Source organism: Telmatherina bonti (assembly GCF_933228915.1).
Source record: "Telmatherina bonti genome assembly, chromosome: 3".
Lineage (NCBI taxonomy): Eukaryota > Metazoa > Chordata > Actinopteri > Atheriniformes > Telmatherinidae > Telmatherina > Telmatherina bonti.
Window position 1 is genome coordinate 19,143,920 of NC_136621.1, and position 23,469 is coordinate 19,167,388.

The following is a 23,469-nucleotide window of genomic DNA, read 5'->3' on the forward strand; positions in this document are numbered from 1 at the left end:
AGTACAGTCCCGCAGAAGGGGTGTGAAAGAGACATGAAGAGACAGACAGAGATTGTGGAATGTGGGAGATGAACCAGAAAGTGAATGGATCAAAGAGAAAAAGAGATGGGGGGAAAAAAAAAAAGAGTAGACGAGACAGAGAGAAAGAGAGCAGGCATCAGAAGAGGAGGAGGAGGGGTGATTAGTGTGTGAGCCTTAGCTCTGATTGGTCTAAAAGTGTGTATGCGTGTGTTTGCCTGAATCTGTGTGTGTGTGTGTGTACCTTTAGGCCAGTGGGCGGGGGATTAAGCTTGCATCACGTGGTGCCTTTAGCTTCTTTTCCACACAAATACACACACCCTCATTTGCAGAGGACGCGCACTCACACACGCATATCCTCTGACAAACACACTCACAGCTGTTGATACTTCTCTCTCTGATGAGCTCCAGGGCGGCCGAGGAGGTTAGCCCGCAGGAATCTGGGGAGAATTCGATGCGCGTTGGCAGCTCGACCCTGAAGCATCTGTATGGAAAATCTTGACGGACAAGTGGAGCGACTTATTTTCTGATCTCTGCCCGCCTCTCACTTTCAGTTGTTTTTCCCGCTTTTCCTTTTATTCGTCTCTCCCGGCTTCTCTGGTGGAATTTGAGTGCAGTCGGCAAGCAGCGGTGAACAACAGACATGAGTTTTGAGCGTGACGCCTACTACTACTGTCTTTTCACTCCCATTCACTGACCAAGGAGGGAGCACAAGGTTGGTTGGGCTTGGGTTATATATGTTTTGTGTCTGTTTATGCTCTTGGTTGGACTCAATTTACACCCCCCCCCCCCCTCACAAACCCCCTCTTTCTCCATGAATTTCCAGAAAGATCATGCCCTCTATTGCTGTGCTCCTACCGGCTGCATAAACACGACTTCCAAGATTAATAGACTTCAACTGAACTGTAGTTTTAAGGGAATTCCATGCTCGTACAGCTGAATGGGCACACGCTTGTAGGACACACACTCCTGCTCTGTAAACATGCTTGGCAGTAACAAGGCTGTGTGTGTGAACACCAGAGAAGATTAGCACTGGTTGTTAAGTCTAATTTGCAACTCCCGTGGTTGTCGATGAAAGAAGACACAAGCAGGTATTTCGGGGTCACTCTAGCTGCTTAAATGGAAATATTTTTGGAATTAATAATCAGTATTTTAGAAGGAATGCCTGTTTAACACCCCAGCACATTTTATTCATGTTGTAACCTGCAAAAAAAAAAAAAAAAAAAAGAAATGCTGCTCATAAATAAAGATTTTGCAAAACCACAGCAACACTGAACTGAAATTGAGACGTAGCCTTTCATCAGTGCCGCCCACCGTCACAGCGGTGGGCCCCGAAAAGAGCTTTCCTCATCTTGCAGTAAAGCCGCTGTAGGATCATGTAAGCTGCTGAGCGCTTGGCTCACACACTCTCCTTTAGTTTCACTGCTAAAACTGTCATGGAGACCTGTTTAGACACACACTTTCTCATCTGTTTGTGTCCATACATTTAAAACCTTCACCCTCCAGTTCCTTGAGAGTGTGTGTGCTCGCTTTGGCAAGGTGTATGGACATATTCAACAGCATACAGATTCTTTCTGGTGTTGTTGCTGCTGGGGTTGTAACACAACCTTAAAGGTGGTTTGTCTATTTTTAAGGGTGACAGAAACACAAGCAAGCTGACTTTGAAGATATGAGGTGCATGTGAGCGCTGTGTGTTGGTTGATGTCTTGTTTAGGGTGTTTGGCCATGTGTGCTCTCCCAGTGACACCAGCTCTCTAACTATGGATAGGTGTCTTGTACATAGGGCAGGAAAACAAAGGCAATTAATGGAGGAGAAATGATGGACAGAGAGAAGGAGATATTGATAGAGGAGTGATGGATCAGACAGAGGAATGCGGCGGCAGCCTAGTCGGATGTAAGTTTCCAGATTAGACGGCTGTCAACAGATGAAGGTGGAGAGTTGTGTTGTCTGAGTCACCAGATTTTATCTTGTAGCTCTCATTCTCTAAATGTCATAGGAGCACTAAGGCACAATGGGAGAGCACCCTATCGTAGAGATATACAGTAAGACCCCATAATAGAAACTAAAAGTGGGACTAATTCTAAAGTTAAAAATAAAGCAGAGTAGGAAACGGCCAAGCAGAGTCGAAGTCCTGTGAGGACTGTCACTCCTCTGTTGCTTTGTTAATCTTGATTGTCTCCAGTCAATCAAACAAGCAAAATTGTCATTTTATTGGAGTTAAAGAAAGATAAAGATTCCTGAAAGAGTCAAAATTGACCATAGTTTAAATAAAGGTGTATCAAAGGATTTAAAGACAGCTGTATTGTGCTATTAACCCCTTTTAGTCCTTATTCTGAATGAAACACAGCCATGTAAACAGCATTTTCAATAGCCAACAATCAAACTAAGCTACAAGGCATGTCCTTGTCTTACTCACATTATGTATACACATGTATCCACCTGACCTGCACAATTAAAACCTGCAGGAGTGTTGTACTGTTCCTAGGCCAGCTCATCATTAGCTATTCTAGGCTCTTTTAAGGAACCTTTCACTTCTTATTGGGCTCATTTGATGTATTGGGGGTGCTTGTTTCTGTCTGTCAGATCTGGCAACACAAGCTCTAATAGCAGAATAGTGCAGAACAAAACAGCAATGAATCAAATGAAAATACATTTTGACAGGAAACAGAGTAATTCTTTGTGCACTGGAAGAGTATGGGAGTATAGGAATATCCAATATGAAACTGATGTAAACTTCAATGAGAACATTCTTCCATTCAGAACTGTATTTATAGCCATCTTATTGCTGTGCATGTACACAGCTGATATCACATCGGTTTGTCAAATGTTGGCATCCATCAACCTTCATGCAGAGATTTTAACTGACAAAATCTGGAAACAATGAATGCGATTATAATTTAGAAAACTAATCTGTAGTTTGTTGGTGTTTGGGTGGACTTTGGTTCTTGTTTTAGTCCATGTGGAGTTGAATAGATATGGGTTGTTAGTCTAAGTAAAGTCTGCCATCCGTTGATGCAAACAAAATTAATCTCAGCATTATCCAGATATATACTGGAAGTAAGACAACATTTTCTGTTAGCTGGAGTGGCGAGTCATAAAATGATTGTTTAAAGGTCTCCAGAATGACCTCCACATATCTGTATCTGTTACTCTACTTGTTGTGTTTATAGGCCAGTTTACAAAGATCTTGAATCTATTTTCATCTCCTGTAGGCTCTACTTTGCTCGGAAACAAAAGCTTAGCAAATTGTGCTTTTATATTGAAGGAACCTTTTCAAAGTTCCTGTACCTAAGGAAGGGCCACTTTTCTTTGAATTTGCATGGTCAGATATGAGGAGAATCACTGTAGCAGCTCCTAATAAAGTGCAGACATGTTCCTCACAAAACCTGCATAACTACGTAGAAATGAGTAAGTAAAATGGAAGGGGACAAAAAAAATGCCCTTTAATGTACCTCTGCTAACTCTCTTACCACTTTAGTAGCATCAAATACCAGTTCCAGATAGATATTTAATTTTTTTTTCGCAATATCGGCCAAAGTTGAGGCTGTTTTTACTTTGTTGGCCTGCTGTCTTTGTAAGAACTGGTGATCAGGGGACGATCTCTGTGCATCATGGTCATCTGAACAGGCATAGGAGCTATTTATAGAGCTAAACTGTAAACAAAGAGTCAGCAAGGTGGAATATGTTGCAGTTAAGACTGGGAGTGGAAAATCAAATAAAAAAATCGAATATTGGGATTTTTTGCTTAACAATTTTAAAATCGATTGTTTTGTAAGAAAAAAAAAATTCAGTTAAAATAAAATTTAAAAAATCTTATAAAATTTTTGTCATTTTTATTGTTTTTATTGATCTTTTGACTTGTCTTCTTGGGCAGCAGAGTGATGGTCTGGCTACTGTGTGGTTTTTTCTTTGATTGAAATTCAGAAAAATGACTAGCAAAACAAGTTTTGGCCAATTTGTTTTTGTTTGTTTTCAGTCTACAAAAATCAGCAATATCGAAGAATCGGGAAAATTGCAATTCACATCAAATCTACACCCAAAAAAAATTGAAATCAAATCAAATCAGGACAAAAACATATCATCACAGCCCTAGCAAAGACCAGCACCGCTGTCAACCCCACAAAGTTATTATGCAGTTTAAGACTACTGATATTGTGCTATGGCCACTCGGTCAGAACTATATGAATGAGCAATAGCCAGAAACTATGTAGCAACAAGGGGTTTTTTTTTTTGCAGCATTATTGCATGATGTATGTAAGAAAAGTTGTATATAATGTTGCTTTAGCATTCCTACAAGCTTTACAATAGCAAAATCCATCCATAGTACATACCCATTTTATCTGATATTTGCCCATTAAGTAAAGCAACATCCTTGTGTTTTACTGTAAAGCTTGATGATTGAGACTGTTGACCAAAACCCTGTCAATCCATTAGTTTTTTATAAATCGTTAGCTGTATGAAACTCTGTTAACAGCTGTTTATAGATCAGAAAGCTTCATGGACAGCTCATGTCTGCTTGAGCAGCTGAACATGTCTAAGAGAAAAGCACTACTAGGGGCCACAGGGTTAAAGGTGGCGGTAACCTTGCCTAAAGCCGTGGTCGCGTTCAGTCTGGCACCAATCAGCAACCACAGCCTGCCTCATCTGTCAGACACACATTTGTGAATAATCAATCAATTACTATTCACACTGTCCTCCAATGTCTGAAAGCTGTTACATCTCTAACTCCTAGCTGAAAATTGAGCAATGTTTAGGAAGTGTGTTATGCTCAAAAAGTGCCATGGAGCAGGAAATTTTAATTGTGAAGCTCTCAAATGAATAAACACACTCTCACACACACAAACACACATCCTTTAGCCCAGCGCCCACCTGAACCTCCCAACGTGAGCATCTCTCTTGATGTAGACAGGGTGAGCTGGTTGAGGATCAGGACAATGATCCATTGACAGAAAGGGTGGGAGATTGGGTGTGGGGGATGGAAGTTGATGTATGAGTGTGGGTCAGTGGGGGGACTACTTTATTTCAGTGAAGCTCCAGCTGTTGCATTCAGCCATGCAGGATTCCACTCAGGCAGCAAATTTCAGGCATAACCTTCCTTCAGCTGTCAATTCCTTTGCATTGTGTGTCTACTCAGTGCTCCGTTCATGTTCGTTTTTGATGCAGAGTCAGCATCAAATAGCAGACTAGCAATTAACAGAACAAACATGGCCGAGTACATGAAATAAATCCTCAGATTTGCCTTCTTTCTTCTGATACACCATAATTCTGCTCCGTAATCCTGCTCTCTTCATCATGCTTTTGCGTGCAATCTCAGGTAATTCCAGCTTGTCCTGCGTACAACAACTCTGTAAGCAGAACGGTGCAGGCAGGAGGATGAAATCTGTATCAGGTTACATAACCCGGTGCTCTCCAGCTGCCTTCAATTAGAGAAGATTTTTTGGCGGCTTTCGTTTGTTTCCATAGCATAAATCTCAGCTTTGGTCGGGGAATCAAGTTGTGAGTGAAATGTTTCCTGTGTTCCCAATGGATTTTTACAGATAATGTATTAGAAATACCGGTTACGACCCGAGGCGCCTCCTACATGTGTGTGCAGGTTCACTCAAATGTTGCAACAATGGCTTAAATGGATTATTGGGGCTTTTTTGGTTTTGCGCCCCCACCACCCTGTGCTGTAGACACAGAACTTTGTCCACAAACTTTACTCTCATAGTTTTGGATGTAATCCAGAGTCAAAGGAGTTTAAGATTAAGGTGGGGAAAGCGTTTGAAGATTCAGTTGGGCATACATCACTTACCCACTGCACTTGTCTATCACAGGCATCCTTATGCAAAGCATCTAATAAAATTGGCCATCAATTGAAGAGGAGTTCTTTAAAATGGTCATTTTTAACTCTACTTGTTGACATATTTGTCCTTCGGGTGAACCTGCTGAGTGTCGATGCCTTGGTTTCCTGCATAGTTGGGAAAAGTGTCAGCAGTGCTGTAAACATCAAACCTCAACATTGTGGCTACGTTTACATGAGTTTTAATTCCTTTTTATTTCCGAATAAAAGGTAAATACGTTTTAAAGAGATGAAAAATAACCATGAAAAAAACAAATTCCGGATGAAAAATGACAATTCAGAATAAAACTTAAGTCAGAAGTAAGGGGCTGGTTTATTCTCATTTGTTCTCATGATGATGATGCACATCCGCAGTAAAATGGTACTTTAAAAATACAGTCAAAATTTAACCAAAAATGGTACTTATTATCTGGTTTTTCCATGTTATTTCTGAAAAGATGAGAAACAGGAGGCGGTATACTTATTTCCGGTATACATGAGTACATCACACCTGCCCTCTGTCCAATCAGAGCCCATCCCAACCCTTGGTTTAAAGGAGAAATAAATAAACATGTTTTCCATGTAAACTTCAGTTCAGAGTTACTATTTCCACGTAAACTCGAAGGAAAAATACTTTTATTCTGAATTTAAAAAAAAAAAAAAACATTGTGTAACGAGACCCAGTGAAGAAAAAAAAGGCCTCTGAAAGTGCTGTTCATGGGAGGATTTCTTTGAACCTTGTTTAGCCTAAGTCAGACTCCTCTTCTGGATACACCAAGCTGTGCATTACTCCTCTAATCTCAACCATCTGTAAAAGTGGCATTTGACCAGAATGAGCTGCTTAATGGCATATGTCAAACCTAATCAACCCCCCGACTCTCTTCTTCACACCGCACTGGGTTGACAGCGATGATGGAGGTTGAAAGCAGAGAAAAAGTTACTGCTGTCAGAGGAAGTGCTAACTTCTGTCACTCCCTGCTGTCTGATGACCACTTGGCTTTTGAAGACAGAAATAAGCAGGATCCCTTTCTTGAACTCTTTCTTGCTCTCATTCTGCTGCAGGCCAAACAACCATCTGCTGGCAATTCCATAAGCTCCACCTCTTCCTAATACACCGCCAGCTTATCATCCGCTGCTAGCACAGCAGATATGTATGCTGCAAAAGCTCCTGGAAGCTCCCGGATTTTTATTTTTCTTTATTCATAAAGAAGGTTATTTATAAGGTCTCTTGTGTGCGTCTTTTTTCCTTTATTTGACTTTTACCTTGGCATGCCAACAAAGCTAGTTGTATTTGCTCTTTAATCTGCTGCAATTCCTGTATCCTGCAAAATGCTTGTTGTCATGCCAGGTGACCTGCAAGTGAACATGGGAGAAAAATAACTTTACCCCAGCAGTCAAGGTCTGCACGTCCTCCTCATGCTGTTGTGGGTGGACTGTCAGAATGAGCAGGCCAACGCCTGTATGCATTTGTGACTCGTGCATGGAACAGCAGTGCTCTCAGTGCGATGCTGTTATTTACATGAACCCAAAGAATAGCATGTCTCTGAGGTCCAATAAGAGGGCTGTCCTCTTCCTGTTTTGACAATAGTGGGAGATTCTGTGTTTGGCGACGACTGATGAGTATTTTTGTATTTGCCTGTAAATCAGAGTATCCGGCGCTTCATGTATCTCTTGAGTTTTACTTTGAGGGTTTTTATTATTAGAGTTAAAACTGTTCATTAATCAGTAGGGGTGGGAAAATTGAATCGGAAAATTGAATATTGGGATTTTTGGCTATACAATTTCAAAATCAATTGTTAAAAAAAAAATTATTTTCACTCAAATAAAAATAATCCATTTAAAATTTTTTGTCATTTTTATTGTTTTTTTGTTTTTTTAAATCTTTTTACTTGTCTTCTTGGGCATTATAGCAGCAGAATGATGGTCTGGCAACTGGGTTGTTTTTTCCTAATTGATATCAAGAAATATGACGAGCACAAAAAAAAAGTTTGTACAAAATTTTTTGTTTTTAATCCACAAAAATTAGCAATATTGAAGAATTGTGAGAAACGCAATTTAAATCGAATCGGCACCCAAAAAATTGGAATTGAATCGGGACAAAAGCATATTGTCACAGCCCCATTAATCAGCCTCTCCTGTGAACAATGTAAATATTTAAGTCATACACCCTACATCCATACACATGGAATATTTCATATTTTTGCAAACATGTTTCAGCCTGATGATGATTGTGCATATTGCACACATTAGTGTTTGCATCCGCAGTTCTGCTCAGTCCCAAAAGCTGCGCATGCTGAAAGTAACTGAGCGCTACAGTGTGTTGTTTGAACAGTAAATCTTGCCTTTAAACATACTCTAACATGTCCATGTCCTTTGTTCCTCAGGTGAGAGTCAAAGCAGCAGCCACAGAGCAAACAAGCGAGTCAAAGCTGACATGAGTGCGGACAACCATCAGGGGGTGGTGACCACTCCTCCCCCACCTACCGGGGGGACCAAGGAGCGCTACTTCGACCGGGTCAACGTCAACGATCCGGAGTACATCAGGTCCAGAAACATGTCGCCTGATCTCCGGCAAGACTTCAATGTTCTGGAGCAGAAGAAGCGCGTCACACAGATACTACAGAGTCCCGTAAGTAGAGGGACGAATGACTCACTGTTGGCTTTTTTTTTCTTTTTTCACATCTAGCAGGCAGAGACTGATTTATTTATTTAAAGTAAAGGAGAAAAATCAAATTGAGGAATGTGTAGATTGATGAGCTGCGGATTGTTTTGCACTCGTTTCCAAGCAAACCAGCAGGTTCTGCATGCAGCCACAGGTACAAATGACGGCTCTTTTAGATCTTTAAAAATTACTCTGATCATAATGTGAAATACTGCATTTTAAATCCTAGATACCTGCTGATCAAATGTTTTATGATGTTTGAGATCTGCTGTGATCCCTAAGTTGTAAATGACATGTTAAAACATATTTATATATATAAAATAGAATGTTAATTAATAAAAGAATAAAACCTTAACAACTTAAAGAAATGTGTAAAGATAAAACAATGTATATAATATAATATAATATAATATAATATAATATAATGTAATATGTGTGTGTGTGTGTGTCTGTGTGTTTGTATATACATGTGTTTGTGTATATTAAGTGTACTGTGCTAATTTTGTTTAAAAATTTCATGTTTTCTAAAAGTATAGTTTATTAAATGTAAATGTATTGATAACATTTTTATACTCAAACAGATGAAGAGCTGTAGAGTTTTCTTTATTTAGAGGTTATTATGCTGCTTTATTACTGGTCCGACTTACTGGACATTGTGCTGAAAAGTGGAACCTGACACCACTGGACTATAAGGCAGCCTACTCTGCTGAAAAAATATTCTACGGGGTTACAATGTAGTAAGCAGCTTGAGAACCACTCCTATAGAGGACTGAATGTAGTTTTTCTATTCATACAGGACATAGACTGTCCTTATGTGATAGACTTGACAGCCTGAGACATATTTTATTGCAGAGGAACCTGAAGGCTGCAGGGTGGAGCAGTGAGGTCGCCTTTTTTATTGTTATTATAAAGGAAATGGGTTTAAATGCTTCTCCTGGCTTAGATGTGTCTTTTGTGGGATTTGTACGCCCTGCCCATGTCTGTGTTGGTTTTATTTGGGTGCTTTAGATTCCTGAGCTGAAGCGGCTCCATGCAGGCAGGTATAGCTGTTACAGTAAAACTATTTATCTTCCTGGCCTTTAATAAAGCAATTATATTCTATAATTCATGCTAGATGATGCTCTGATGAGCAGAAAGCAGTGATGTTTGCTGTAATTAAATTCTCTGAGTTTCTCCTTCAGACATGACAGAAAACTTTGAAAGACTTTCTACTAGTAAACTTTTCACTTCACCACAAATAGTTTGGGTAATCGGTTCCCATTTTTTCTTTCTGTCAGTTATTCTTCCCTAATCAAAGCATTTCTCAAGAAGTTACAGCAGCACGTGCACCCTTGTGTAAGTGGTTGTGTTGATATTGTGACACTGGCCACAGAATCACAGTAGTCAGCAGCTCAGACCGAACCACCAGCCACCACACCCTCCTCCGACTTATTGGTGTAATTTGCTAATTGCCCCTCCCTGCCAGCAGCACTCATGTTGGGTCAGGCTTAGTTGAAGTACACAGCTCTTTGTGCACAGATTTGAACAAGCACAAATATATGATCTGATTTTGCCAATCAGCCTAGATGATGAACACACGTTGCTGGTCTTATAGTCAAATGCTTAGAGGTGCAGACAGAGGTAGGAGTTTGTCACAGCAGTTGATGTAGGCAAACCCATATATTTGCCTTTCTGTTGCGCAATCATCACTTAGAAATGTGATATCTGCAACCACGGAGCTGTGGTCAAAGCAGCCAACTCTTACATTCACAGCTCAAATCTCACCCTCGCATCTACACGATGCACTTTTGTCCCACTTTGCAGTGTGTGTGATGCCCTTTGAACAGCTGTTTCCCTCAGTATGAAGTCTTTGCAAACACAGCAAATGTATTTGCTCTGCTGTGTTGACTTAAGGCCAGTCTCTCGCTGACGTGCACTTCACTGTTGCACTGAATTACTCTAGAGTGGCATATGCTGAATAGTAATTGAGTCAAGAAAAGATTTGGTACGGAGGATATGTGGGTGGATCATTTAGTGCACGTCATGAGTAAAACGTCCCCCTAAGAAGTGCAACACAAGTCAGGCTGTAAGTGTGCGACTGATATGAGGGTTGTAGCTGCTTGGTGGTTTGACCTGTTCTTTTTTTAAGTTTAAAATGCGATCCACATTCTGCACATGCCCAGTGTGGATTTCTTTGGCATGCTCTGCTCGGTGCCATATGCCTGGAAGCACACTGCTGGTGTGCAGGTTATGTGTGTGATCACAGCTGCAGAAAAATGCATTTAAGGGCAATGATCAGAAACAGTAGATTGCCCACAGAGCTGTATTATGTGATTATTGACTGTCTGACCGGACGCCCGTCACCAATATGTTGTGTTGTATGTCTGGAAAAGCTGGCACCAGTCTGTCTTGATCTGCAGAGGCGATGAGTGGAAACTTGTGCGCCTTCGTGCCGCTATTGGGGCTGTTAAATGAGGTGATCGGCTCAATAGTTTAGCTATTGTGTGATGCTTTTAGGAACAGGCTATTGACTTATATTATGATTTAAGGTCACAATCATGTTTAGAGCTTAATTCGATACAAATCCATTCATATCTCAACTCAACTTTATTTATATAGCGTCAAATCACGGCAATGCCATCTCAAGATGCTTTACAGACAGAGGGGAAAACATAATGAAGGCCAATTCATAACAGCCTATATAAGGAAACCAACAGATTGAGTTGAGTCCAACTCAATCTCCCATCCTGAGCAAGCACACTGGCAACAGTGGGAAGGAAAAAACTCCCTTTTAACAGGAAGGAAACCTCTGGCAGAACCCGGCTCAGGACAGGCAGCCATCTGCCTCTGCTGTGTGGGGGGAAGAGGACAGAAAGACAACAGACAACAGGAACTGCTACTCCCGGCCAGGGAGACCTGCTGAGACAGGAGACATACATGTTAATGATGCAACACTGTTATGGGGGGGGGGGGGGGGGGGGGGGGGGGGGGTAAAAGAAAGAGATAAAGAGAAAAAGAAAGAAGCTCAGTGTATCAGGAAATGTCCCTCAGCAGTCTAAACCTATAGCAGCATAACTAAGGGATGCTAACCATCCCTAGCTATAGGACTTATCAAAAAGATAAGTCTTCAGCCTAGTCTTAAAGGTGGGGAGGGTGTCTGCTTCCCTAACACTAACTGGGAGCTTATTCCATAAGAGAGGGGCCTGATAACCAAAGGCTCTGCCTCCTGCTCCGCTCTTTGAGACTCTAGGAACCACAAGTAAGCCTGCAGTCTGCGAACGAAGTACTCTACTTGGTATATAAGGAACAATGAGGTCTTTGATATATAGTGGTGCCTGGTTGTGGAGGGCTTTATATGTAAGGAGAAGGATTTTAAATTCTATTCTAGATTCAACAGGCAGCCAATGAAGAGAGGCTAAAACTGGAGAAATATGATCTCTCATGCTGGTTCTGGTCAGGACTCTGGCTGCAGAATTCTGGATCAGCTGAAGGCTTTTCAGGGCATATTTAGGACAGCCCAGTAATAGAGAGTTACAGTAATCTAGTCTCGAAGTAACAAAAGCGTGAACCAGTTTTTCTGCATCACTCCGAGACAGAATGTCCCTAATTTTGGCTATATTACGTAAATGAAAGAAGGCTGTTTTAGTAACCTGCTTAATATGTGGGCCAAAGGACAAGTCAGGGTCAAATATTACTCCAAGGTTTCTCACTGTAGCACTGGAAGCTAAAGTAATGCCATCCAGGTTCATTACAAAACGGGAAAATTTAGCTCTGAGTTTTTCAGATCCAACGAGAATTACTTCAGTCTTATCTGAGTTTAAGAGGAGAAAATTTCTAGACATCCAAGTCTTTATGTCTATGAGACAATTTTGTAGCCTATTGGGCTGATTTGTTTCATCTGGTTTAAAGGATAAGTATAGTTGAGTATCATCTGCATAACAATGAAAGTTTATTCCATGCTGTCTAATAATTTTGCCTAAAGGGAGCATATATAGTGTGAAGAGTATTGGTCCAAGTACAGAACCTTGAGGAACTCCATGACTTACTGTAGTTTGGGAGGAGGACTTGTCATTTACATGAACAAACTGAAGTCTATCAGATAAATATGATTTAAACCAGCTTAACGCTGTACCTGTAATTCCAATCACCTGTTCTAGTCTTTGTAACAGAATGTTATGATCGACTGAATCAAATGCAGCACTAAGATCAAGCAAGATAAGTATGGACACAAGTCCTTTGTCTGAGGCCATAAGAAGGTCATTAGTAACTTTCACCAATGCTGTCTCAGTACTATGATGAGCTCTAAATCCTGACTGAAACTCCTCACATAAATTATTTCTGCTCAGGTGGGCATGTAGCTGAGCTGAAACTATTTTCTCCAGAATTTTGGACATAAACGGGAGGTTAGATATAGGTCTATAATTTGCTATCACCTCTGGATCCAGAGATTGCTTTTTAAGTAAAGGCTTGATTACAGCAGTTTTAAATGATTGTGGTACATATCCTGTCACTAAAGACATATTGATAAGATTTAGTAGTGATGTATTAATTAAAGGGAAAATGTCCTTAAAGAGGCTCGTTGGGAGAGGGTCTAAGATACAGGTGGATGGTTTAGATGAAGCTATTATTTTAGTTAATTCAGAGGGTTGGACAGGACAGAAACTATTTAGACACAAGTCAGATCCTGGTTCTAAGGATGCTTCGGATACCACAACAGGCTCAACATTATAGGTAGAAGGAAGAGTATTGTGAATTTGATCTCTAATAGTGTCAATTTTATTCCTGAAAAAATACATGAAATCATCACAGCTAAGTGAGAAAGGAATACATGGCTCCACAGCGCTCTATATCCCATAGAAACCCTAACCTAAATAACCTCTGCAGGAATACCTTTGGTGCTGGTTTGCACAGGTTGCGTTTTTTTTTTTGTTTTTTTTTTTTAACCGTTTCACCAGCCTGATGTAGGTTGCCCACCATCCTTATAAAGTCATGCGCGCCACTGTGCATGTTTCTGCCTGTTACTCTGCCTGTGTGTCAGCTTGTTTTCTATAATATTCCCGCCTGATGTGGTTTTGAACGTGAGCCAAACAGCTTTCAGGCAGCAGTGACAGGTGGCTCCTGCAGTGTTCGCAGGCCTCGCATGGAAACAGTTGCCCTGTCAGGGAAGCTCGTAATTCTAATATTCAGCCACACTGACACATGAGAGACCCGTTGTATACAGTATTCTCCGTTTGTCATTCCCTTAAATACAGAATAAACCCAAAAAAAAAGGAAAAAAAAAAAGCACCAGCTGGGTTTCGGCACATGTGCCTCTCTCCTTTGCTTTCTTTCATCTCTACTCTATCCATCCTTTCTCTGTTTGTTTTCATTCCAATGTTATGGGTCTAGCGGCTGCTCCAGATTACATGTTTCAGTCACTCAGATGGCAGGTTGTATTTAAAGCCAGACTAATATAGACCAGGCGGGACTGAATCAACTCAGCTGACTTCATTCACTCCTCTCATTCATGCAGCTGTGTTTACTTTTAAAAGTCAAAACGCCAAAGCTAAACCCTGAACCATTTCATTACCTCTTTAAACCACCAAACAGAACCAACCTTAACCTTGTTTGTCTGCAGCAGCTCTCTGCATACAGACTGCGTGTGCTGCTTTGGACCAGAGTATCCTCTTTAACCTGCTTAGAGAGTCTCGGTTACCGCTTGGTGAATTCCAAACATCCTTTTTGAGTCTTGTTTTCCACAAAGACCACCTTTGTAGATTTATTGGTTAAAGTAATCCAGTGGGCAGACACTTTAATACCTTCTGTGAATCTTTGTTGTTATCTTCAGTTACCTTTGTTCCGTTTACTGTTCTGACTAATGCCTCCTCCCGACCCAAATGACTGATTAAGAGGCAGAACTTTACAGGCTGTTGAAGTCAGATGTGTTGGAGCACGGTACATTGAAAACCTGTCGGGCAGCGGTCATCAAGGACTGACTTTGAACACCCCTGATTTACAACATGATGTCATTTAGAGGATTTTCTATCTAGTCAGCTGTTTAGATCTAAATCTAAACAGCTGACTTCCCGTGATGTTACGTACATCGCTGCTCACTTCAGATGATGTAAATTCCATTGCGGTGGTTCCGAGAAATAAATAATAATAAAAAAAAGTTGTGTTGTGTTGTGGCTTTTGTTTTGCTGGGACACTTCAGGGCCACCGTACAGTATGCCATATTTTGCCTTTGATTCGATTTTAATTAATTATACAGACCAAGTCAGAACTATGTGTACACCTGCTGCAGTGACTCCACCTCTTGACCGGCCTCAACATCCACTTTTCTCAAATATGTCACCTGATAGAATACATGCTAAGGTACAAGTTTGTGCTCAGTGACAATTGCTACCATTATTCCCATTCGTGTTGAAGAAAATAATTTCTTTGCCGCTTAAGCATTTATGTAACTCATTCTAAGTCTGGCATTCGCACTAGCCAGAAGCACAAGCTCAATACGCAGTGTGACAGCAGGGAGAGCTGATCATTTCAGGAAGAATCAGAAGAGCAGAGCCAATAGTATGAATCAAAATGAGTTGTGTTGCAGAACTAAATACTTACTTGCTTGGTGCAGATAAAGTACAGATAGCATAAATCTGTAAGGTTTTTATGTGACTGAAATGGAAGGGACAGCTCAGGAATGGATGGATATTGATAGGAACACGTCCCTACCCAGGTCTATACTCATGGCTCACCTTTTCCCTGACCTGTTTGCAGACTTTTGTGTTTAATGTCATTTTTAAACAATGATGTTTTAAAAAAAACAGTTCAGTTGTCTTTTTCCAATCAAGGTGACCTGCTTGGAATCAAACATACGGATAAATGCATAAATATGGTTACTTTACTTCATTCCACCATGATTTGATAAGTGGAGAAAAAATGTGGAAAGATCTTTCAGGAGGATGGTTGTTTCCTATGATATAGAACAGACTAAAATTTATCTGGAGGTATTTTCTTAGCCCCTCTGAAGTATATTTTTGTGGCATTTTAGACACAAGAAAGCTTTCAAACTGATCTTTGACTCCTGTTCTTATGACGACATGAATATGTTTGTGTTAAGTTCTGCAGTAAGCCTCTTTGCATTTCACTCGGTTGGCACAAGTTTCCATGACTTGCTGCAGGAAACCAAGAGGGCACAGAGGTCAAAAGCCATCAGAAGCAGGAGATTAAATCAGATGAAATTGAATTTGAGTTGTACTTCCACATGCTGCGTCTATTTTAAGGGTCTTTGCTCACCCTGCTATTATTGTTTTTTCCTTCCTATTCTTCCCTTCATCTGTCACATGTTCAGTCTGTGGCTCAGTTCATTCGTCGTCTGTGGACGTAATTTGGTGGTGAATTTACTCTGCCTCATTTACACTCATCCTGTGGTTTTCAAAGGAAGTACAGCCACACACACACTTCTAGAGAGCACAAGTGGATAATTTATGATGCTTTGAGGGGTTCTGCTGAGGACCCCCCCCCCCCCCCCCCCCCCACTCAACCCCCCTTTCGTGTGAGGCAAGTGTCAGGAGTGTACTCGATTATGTTTTCCCTCAATCTTTTTGTAAATCCTTCAGGTCTCCTTTGATAAAACATTAGTGGTCAAACTGGCTCTTGAGGGTCTCTTTTAAAAGCGCCACATTTCCTCTCGGCGCCAGGTTTTGCCAGCTGTGCTCCAGTTTGCCGTTTTACAGTACGTACCTCTTGGGTGTTGAACTTAGCAGAGCATCCAGCTGTGGAGCAGAGCGCTGAAGATCAGAGAGTCGCATGCATTTTTACCGAGACTGCTTTGTGGATGCTGTGCAACCTCAAAAGATTTGGGGAAAAAAATATCAAAAGATATTGCTTAGTTTGTTTGAGCATGCCTGAAGCTACCAGGAGAAAATACTTGTCGTGCATTAACAGAATTCAGTCATGCTTCGCAGTAATTCCTCATGAATTCCTAAGCTTTCTTTTTTATATTTCAGGGCTGCAGTAAGTTGAAAAATGGTTGTCTATGTAGTCTCTGAGAATAAGTTTAGAGTGTGTATGCAGGCTGCAGCTGTAGATAGGGACCAGTTTCCCTGACACACACTCTGAGGTGAAAGAGAGGGGGATCAATATCCTTGGCAAGTTTGGAGAGAGGCGCTTCTCTGCTTTGTAACTCAGTCACGTCGATGGCTTGAAAGAGCAGCTTTGTGCTGACATAACTGGAGAGGCTGTGTCTGAAATTACAGGCCTCACCTGGCAGGAGCGCGCTTACGTTTGCCTTTTAGGAGGTTTCGCTTGTGTGTGTCTCTGCGTGTGTGTGAGCGTGTCATCGCTACGTTTTTTCTGAGATTTCTTTATGTCTTAGTGATTTTCACTCAAAACAAACGATTTAAGTGTCAGTTTTTATTCTTTTAACCAGCTGAGCTGAAGGCCAAGCATCGCCTGCAGATACAGGTCAGGCTGTTTCATTGTAAGAATGTAATCCTACTGTGTTGCAGGAAATTACTCTCCAAACCCCAAACAAGTGCTTGACATTTGTTTTTGATCTGATAATTCCACCTTTCTATTGTCTCAATTAGTACAATATCAACCTGTTTCATAAAACACAAATAACTCTGCAGCCGTGAGTCATGGCAAATTACAGTTTCTTCCACACAAAGATTTTTTTTGTGTGATATAATCCTGAAACCACGAAGGGCGCCGCAGACTGAAGGGTGCCGACGTGCAGGATTGGCTTGGCTCCAGCCAGCTCGTAAAAAGTCCTGAGTTTCTTACCCACAGCATGATTTACTGCAGTTTCGGTCACCTGTATCTGTAACGGCCATTTCAGAAGATGTTCTGCAGGAAAGAAAAAAAGGAAAGTCTTGTTGTCCTGTGGAGAATGTGACTCAGGTGATCTAGAAATAAAAACCCACTGAGCTGGGAAGTGGTGGTAAATATTCCCGTTAGGAAGATCTCTGCATCAGATCCCTCAGACTGGCAACCAGTCTCACTTCACAGCTTTGCTTCTTCCCCAAAGGACCTGGCAGAGCTTCAAAGTAAATGTTGACTTACTGCTCAGCAGTGTCAGTTTGACAGATTAGCCTTTGCAATTTTAGAACAGACATGGATACATTTCCTTATTTTTTGAGTGTGGAAGTGTTTTTTTTTTTTGTTTTTTGTTTTTTTTTTAGTCCAGTAAACTGGGACATGTGATTCATATTAGAATTTCATAAAGACTTATTAAATGTTACCTGACTTCAAATCTTTAGGATGAAGTGGCAGATGTGTTTAAAGGTTGTGCAGTCACACCACAGTGGCTGAAAATCACATTTGGCAAATTATTATTATTTATTTTCTTCATTGCTGCAGATGTGCTGAGTTTTCCCTGAAATATTAATGATACAATCCCCTGGATTAATCTGTTTAGATGATGGGAAATAAAATCCCTGCTGTCGTTATCTTCTTGGGAATACACACACACGCACACAAATTGTGGAGCAGATGCCTGTGAGTGTGTTTTTTTTTCTTCATGTTGTCACACACATCATATGGTTTGTGATAAATTCTGCTTAAAAAATGCCACTCGTCCAGGAGCTTGGTGACCGGCTTCTGCACAAGTCTTTGCTGTGAAATCAACAGATTTCAAATTAATTTTGAATGTGTTAAAGAAAACAAGTCATTCTAATCAATAACCGTAAGTGGAAAAGGTTACTTGTATAAGAGGACGCTCCTGTCTCTGTGGCTCATTGGTCTGGTTTTCTGGGCCTTCACCAATTTTTCTTTCATCTTCACTTGTCTCAGAGTAACGTTTCCAGCTGCAGGCACTTGTTTGTCAGGTAAAACTGTCGCTCTTTCAGCTTCTGAAGAGCTACAACTTTCCTTCCGGCTGTTAGAAATAAAACTGTCACCGCTATCATCATCATCGAGTGCGTCGGAACATTTCTGCCTGCGTTTTGTTCCTTCTGGAGCCAAGAAAGGGAAGCCACCATCAGAATGAAGTCAGTGAGAACTCTCCAACATTCATTGACAACAGAGACTTTTCTCGTTGAGTCAGGAGTCACTGCGTTCATCCACCGGCTCCATTAAAATGTGCTTTTTAAGCCTGTGCCTCCAGTGACAGTTTGACAGTCTATGAAGCACTGATACTCAGCAACAATAATCGAAAACAAAACAGAAAAAAAAAAAGTTCCCAAACTGCCACAGTCAGATATCCGCAACAAACTGGTTGCCAGGGCAACCCGCCACCAGGGGCAGAGGAATGTCTGGCTGGAGTTCAGAACCAGCAGTGGTCCAGGACTGTATGTGTCCCGACATGGAGAGCTGCTCTAGTTTTAACAAAACATCCCCACATGGGCGCAAAACCACAAACCGATCTCCATTTGTGCTCCACTAATGGACCCGTCTCACAGGGGCGACTGTGGGGATGCGGGGGCTGAGGGAAAGGGGAAGTTGAGTGTCAGAAATGTTTTTTAATGCACAGATGCATCTTAACTGAGAGCGTGACAGCTGTTGCATAAGCACTGGGATGATATAAAGGCATGAATATTGGATGTTGCCAATGGAAACTGTGCTGTGACTTGTTTTCTCTTTTACACTGGGTTGACTTGGTTGTGACTTTACGGTGCGGCCTTAAAGGTGAAAGCAGGCTCACATTCTGTCTGAGTAGATGAGGTAATACTAACTTAGGCATCTGTTTCCCTTGTAGATGTGTGTGCAGAAAGCTGTAAACAACATAAATAGATAAACATCACATTTTCTGTTCTGCTCGAGGGGACACCACATCTGACAGATGTGCAGTCTGTTTGGATCCACAGGTGGTTTATGTAGCCTCATGCACAACTTGTGATAATGGTATGTATGTCGCTTTGACCCTAGGCTAAATGTTTCAGTAACTTTCAAAAGGAAAATGACAATTTCCGTACCCATTAGTGCAAAATGGCCAACACATAGAACTTCACTGATTTTAGTGAAAGTTTACAATATGTGTTTATTAAAGTGTCTAAACACCTTTTGCACTGGTCACAGCTTTCATTACATAGATAAAGACTCACGCTTTCTCCTGAGAACTTTATAAAAATTATGTGAACAGTTTCCTTCACTGTTCCTCTGCAGCCTGAATTCATGAGTATCATCAGAGTGAAGTTTATTTTGGCGTTCTGCTGAGAGGTCTATTAGTGACTGGCTAAAATTTTCTTCCATGCTTTGCTGCATGACCAAGACTGCAAAATTATATATATATATATATATATATATATATATATATATATATATATATATATATATATATATATATATATGTGTATATATATATATATATATATATATATATATAAATATATATATATATATATATATATATATATATATATATATATATATATATATATAAATATAAATATCTGACAGGTATTTTGTCCAACTGTTCATCAGAAAAGGGCTCTTATTTTTCCAGGACTGATATGTTTCTTTGTTTTATTTTGTTTTTTTTTTTTTTGTTTTTTTTTTAGTTCAACTTATTTAAATGAAAAAAACAGTATCTTATATCACTAAATTATAATTTAGTAAATTTTTAGTTATTATCCCTGTTTTCAGTCTCCAGTTATTTGGCTGACTGTTGTAAATTCAGATTTTGTTTTGTTTTTGTTTTTTAATGAAAGGGGATGTCTAAATTTGAGGACGTCTGTATACATAACTCAGTATACCAGTTGTGTGTGTTTTAATGTGCTGCCTTGTTAGCATCTTGCGTGTTGTGTCTGTGGATACAGCAGAGATGACTGTGGTCTGAGACGCGAGGATGAACCAGAAACACACTCAGCCAATTGCAATCCATGCAGTAAGCTAACTACACAGCCAATCCAGACGCAGCTTGTTTTGTGGCCAACCAATCCTGTACCAGCTTCATGGAGCGCTTTCAGGACAAGTCAGATTGACACCCAAGGAGGATGTCTAATCTATGATTAACACATCTCCCTCAATTGTCTTGTCATCACTCCCACTTGTGGTGTCTATGAATGTTCCCACATCGTTTTATGGTTTCTTCTTTCTGTAGGCTCTAATTTCAGGCTGAATCCTTCCTCCTCCTATTATCATCTCGTTGTGTCTTTTGACCTTTTCAGTGGTATAATTTTGGTAGAGTTATTTAATATCTGTGCAAGGCATCCTGTTTTAAGTTCAGCTTTGCAAAAGATTTTCAATTAAAGCAGTCAGATATGTTTTGAAAAGTTGCAAAAAGGTTCTTCCCTCTCACAACTCTTTCTCTCCCCTCTTCTCTCAGGCTTTCAAGGAGGAGTTGGAAAGTCTGATCCAGGAGCAGCAGCGAAAAGGGAACAACCCAACTGGACTGCTGGCCCTCAGGCAGATCGCAGACTTCTTTATGGCTAGCTCAGTGGCTGGCTTCAACACTTCCCCTCTCAGTGAGTGCTTTATGTGCAGTGGCCAGTTACCCCGGACAACCAGACACTAAGATTCAGCAGTATGTGTCGCCACTGCCAACAGTGCAACCACTGTAGGACTACCGCCTCCCCATCAAAAACACAGCATAAGTACTGGAGGATCGCTTTCTGTGCTTGAGGCCAAAAACACTCGTAGACAACCGAACCCCACATTCCGGAAAGGCTGTGAATATTTCACTGTGTTTTGCTCCTTTTGTGAGTTCTGTCCAGGAGTTCACATGTGAAGTCTGTTTCCAATCAGAGCTGGGGAATGCACAACTAATCCAGAATTACACGTCAAAGACAATAGCAGTTCATTATAGAGCTTCCTTTAGAGATACCCACTCTCATGTCCTCAGAGGCTTCAACACTGAGCACTGAGTATTTACTCTTGTTTACATCATCACAGTGTGATTTAGGATTTTAATGTGGAGCCAGATGAACTAGATTCATCATTAGATAAAAATCCAGATGTTGGTCTTGAGTAGCTATCACTCATACAATTAACTTTTCGGCTGCCAAAAACTTCTTTCCAAGCATTCACGGCCAAAGTTAAGACGTCTTTCGCAGTTTCTGTATATGAAAAGCTGATCTGCCCTGGTGTGTGCATCAAAACATCCTCAAAAAGATGTGCTCTGAGCACGCACCCAACACATTCACCTGCTCAAATCGGTCCTTCATATCTGTAGTCCAAAATTCAATATTCTGTGTGTTCTGAAAGATGAGCCAAAACGCCGGCAGTGTGACGCTCTCTGCCGTAGCAATGGCTGGCAGCCAATGAGTCAAAACAAACTGATCTTCAAGTAGTTTTTTTCTCAACCTTTAATTTCACTCCGGTCATTTAGGTCTGGGGATGGTCACTCCCATTAATGACTTGTACGGTGTGGAATCTGCCACGATGGTGAAAGGCGAGAAGCTGACGCGCTGTAAACTGGCCAGCCTCTACAGACTGGTGGACCTGTTCAGCTGGGCACACTTTGCCAACTCCTACATCACAGTAAGATGAGCACAAATGGAATCAAGAGAAATTAATGTTCACTGTCCAGTCTTAAAAGAGTTGAATCAGTTTTCATTTTGGGAATTTTTTTATTGATTCATTACCTTTGCACTGTGTAACAGTTCCCTTCCCAAACATATTAAAAGTAACAATAAGGATAATTTTGTTGTTTTTTTCTAGGGCCGAGTCAGTAAAGAACAAGACCACATACTCATCATCCCCAGAGGTTTGTCATTCGCTGAGGCTTCTGCATCAAACCTGGTAAGAAACATGAACATCTGTAGTCTGGTAAAAACACGGTTACTCATTAACCGCTTAAATGACCCGTATCAGTTCACATCATGTTGACACTTTTTCACTATGCTTCATCTGCCATTTCTTTATTTTTCTTTCTTTGGGAAATAGGTCACTTGATTTTTGTCTGTCATTTCCTCATATTTTTCTCTTTACCTCCATGGAGATGGAGGTATTTGTTCTGTGTTACTGGCTCCTCTCATATTGACATTAATAGCCTACCTACTTTCCCTGATGGCAAATACTATGGATTGCTTAAGTTGATTGTCGTTTTAGTTTTGGGTTAAGTTTTGCTCATCATATCTGACATTGTTGGGCTTGATGAGTCAGTACAGTCACGTTTAAATAGTTGCTTGTCCCCCTTTAACTCCACCTCCATTTATATTTCCAGCTGTTTGCGCCTGTTTTTCTCTGATTGTCCGGTGGATGTTCATCAGTTTATTTGAGTTTAATTCAGTTTACCAAGGATAATATTGATAAGATATTTCAGCGTTTAAACTACTGTGTTTGGATTTTTGCCGGCACACCTGTACAAATATATGTACCTGTGTAATGTGATGTGTAAAGTGGCTGCAGATGTAGGATAACAGCTGGATGTACTCACACTACTGACAGTCAGGCTTTCCTGTGTGACCTACAGGAGTGGCTGGCAGGCCGTTATTTAGATTGCTGGTATGGTTTATGACTTGAAAAGATTTTTTTTTTGTATGGCTGGATACTTATTACTCATGCTTGACATGTTCTTTGTCATTTTGTAGGCATTTTACAGGTTTTTCAAGTTGCTTTTAAATTTTGTTGAGCTGCTTTTCAAGAAACAACGATGAACAAATATTCCCAAGGGGAATATATCGTATCGTCACACATTTGGAGCAACTCTTGTACAGCTCAGACTATTTCAGTGAATCCTTGACAATATATATGTTAGGCAGCAATGTTTGGTTTTGAATAATCACGTAATGTAAAATATTTTTTATTTTCTGACAGTAATTGGAGGTGAATATTGTTTACCAAATATCCCTGTAAAATACATGATTAATGGTAAAAATTTAGGTTTTATCATGTTAAAATTGCATGATTTATAAACAAATATCAGAAAACAGCTAGTATTTAAAGCAGAAACTAAATGTAGTTCAAATAACATAGTGTGTAAATAGAAATACCTCTTAAAACAAGCTCAAAGAATTTTACATTTGGGACGTCAAATTGAGCTATTATGTCATTTAACTTTTTCATTTCCAGAAAGGTCTAGTTCTCCTAAAAATTTAGAAAATAAAATTTCTAGACAGTAAAAATACCAGA

The 23,469-nt window shown here is 40.4% G+C and overlaps 1 protein-coding gene across 2 annotated transcripts in view; it reads left to right on the forward strand.

Moving 5' to 3' along the window:
• The first annotated feature begins 390 nt into the window (after positions 1–390).
• add3a (adducin 3 (gamma) a) overlaps positions 391–23,469 on the forward strand; it is a 43,608-nt gene continuing 20,529 nt past the window's right edge. For both annotated transcript variants that reach the window (XM_079264639.1, XM_079264640.1), the window contains exons 1-5: positions 391–733; positions 8,225–8,469; positions 20,723–20,861; positions 21,725–21,876; positions 22,057–22,137. In XM_079264639.1, coding sequence (XP_079120765.1) covers positions 8,275–8,469; positions 20,723–20,861; positions 21,725–21,876; positions 22,057–22,137 — 567 coding nt within the window. In that variant the 5' untranslated portion in view covers positions 391–733; positions 8,225–8,274. The remainder of the gene's footprint in view (positions 734–8,224; positions 8,470–20,722; positions 20,862–21,724; positions 21,877–22,056; positions 22,138–23,469) is intronic.